The 1,457-nt window shown below is 41.6% G+C and overlaps 1 protein-coding gene across 1 annotated transcript; it reads left to right on the top strand.

Annotated features, from left to right (window-relative positions):
* LOC308641879 (olfactory receptor 9G4-like) lies at positions 1-939 on the top strand (the record flags this gene model as incomplete). Its single annotated transcript, XM_081280458.1, has 1 exon — positions 1-939. One exon carries the CDS (start codon positions 1-3, stop codon positions 937-939), a length of 939 nt encoding a protein of 312 aa, XP_081136584.1.
* Between the last annotated feature and the right edge of the window lie 518 nt (positions 940-1,457).

The following is a 1,457-nucleotide window of genomic DNA, read 5'->3' as shown; positions in this document are numbered from 1 at the left end:
ATGGAATTGGGAAATCGAACCGTCCTGACTGAATTCATCTTGTTGGGCATCTCAGCAGATTCCCGGTGGCAGCTGATTCTGTTTGTAACATTTCTGATGCTCTACTTGCTAACCATGGCAGGAAATATGACACTGGTCATCTTAATCAAGATTGATGCCCGGCTGCATACACCTATGTACTATTTCATTGGCAGTCTGTCTTTTTTGGATTTCTGGTACACCTCTGTATATACCCCTAAAATCTTGGCAATCTGTGTCTCCGAAGACAAGCGCATTTCCTTGGCTGGATGTGGGGCTCAGTTTTTCTTCTCCTGCTTGGCAGCCTACACAGAGTGCTGTCTCCTAGCAGCCATGTCATATGACCGCCATGCAGCAATTTGTAACCCACTGCTTTATTCAGGCACCATGTCTGCTTCTGTTTGCATTGGCCTTGTTGCTGGATCCTACATAGGAGGCTTTCTGAATGCCATAGCCCACACTGCTAACACCTTCCGCCTGAGTTTCTGTGGTAACAATGTCATCGACCACTTTGTATGTGATGTTCTACCATTGGTAAAGATGTCCTGCACAGACACTCGGGTCTATGTCATAATCCTTTCCAGTATGGTTGACTTCAGTGTCCTCTCCTGCCTTCTGGCCATCCTCATCTCCTACTTCAACATCCTCCTGGCCATCCTAAGGATGCGCTCAGCCTCAGGAAGGCGCAAGGCATTCTCCACCTGTGCTTCCCACCTGGTCTCTGTCATGCTCTTCTATGGATCCTTGCTCTTTGTATACTCAAGGACCAGTGCCAACTACTCCGTGGAGAGTGACAAAGTGGCTGCCCTGTTCTACACCATCATCAACCCATTGCTCAACCCTGTCATCTATAGCATCAGAAACAAAGACATCAAAGAGGCCTTTAGGAAAGCAATACTGTCCATAGGACCACAAGCTTGAGGTTTATTTTATGACTTTATTGCAGTTTGCAAATTATTGTTTGGTAGTCATGTTTGTTTGAGTTTCTGAAGTTCAATTAAACTTCATAATTTATACTTGTAAGAATGAAATATTGGTCAAAACACACTTTTATTTTAAGGAGTGCTGTTCTTACTTTCTCTCTCTTTCTGTCCATGAAGTGAACAGTTCTGCTCCAGCAAATCCTTCTGCCATGATGTTACCACAGGCTGAAAGCAACAGGGCCAATCAACCATGGAGCAAAATATTCAAAACTATCAGCCAAAATAAACCTTTATATGTTATAAGTTAATTATTTTAGGAATGTGTTATAGTGATGGAAGCTAATTACTAGACTTAAAAAGTGAAAAGGATTTCCAGTTCATTTAATTACTAATATTTTTATACTTTTAATCTTTATATAGATGGCAGAACACTTTTCCTTGGAGAAAACTGTCCTTGTCTAGGAATTTAGATTTTAATTAATTTTATTGGATTCCAGGCTCATAGATATTCAGACG

This window comes from Spermophilus citellus (genome assembly GCF_964194105.1).
Source record: "Spermophilus citellus genome assembly, chromosome: 2".
Classification (NCBI taxonomy): Eukaryota; Metazoa; Chordata; class Mammalia; order Rodentia; family Sciuridae; genus Spermophilus; species Spermophilus citellus.
Note: the sequence above shows the minus strand (reverse complement) of the source record. Positions and strands in the feature narration are given on the sequence as shown.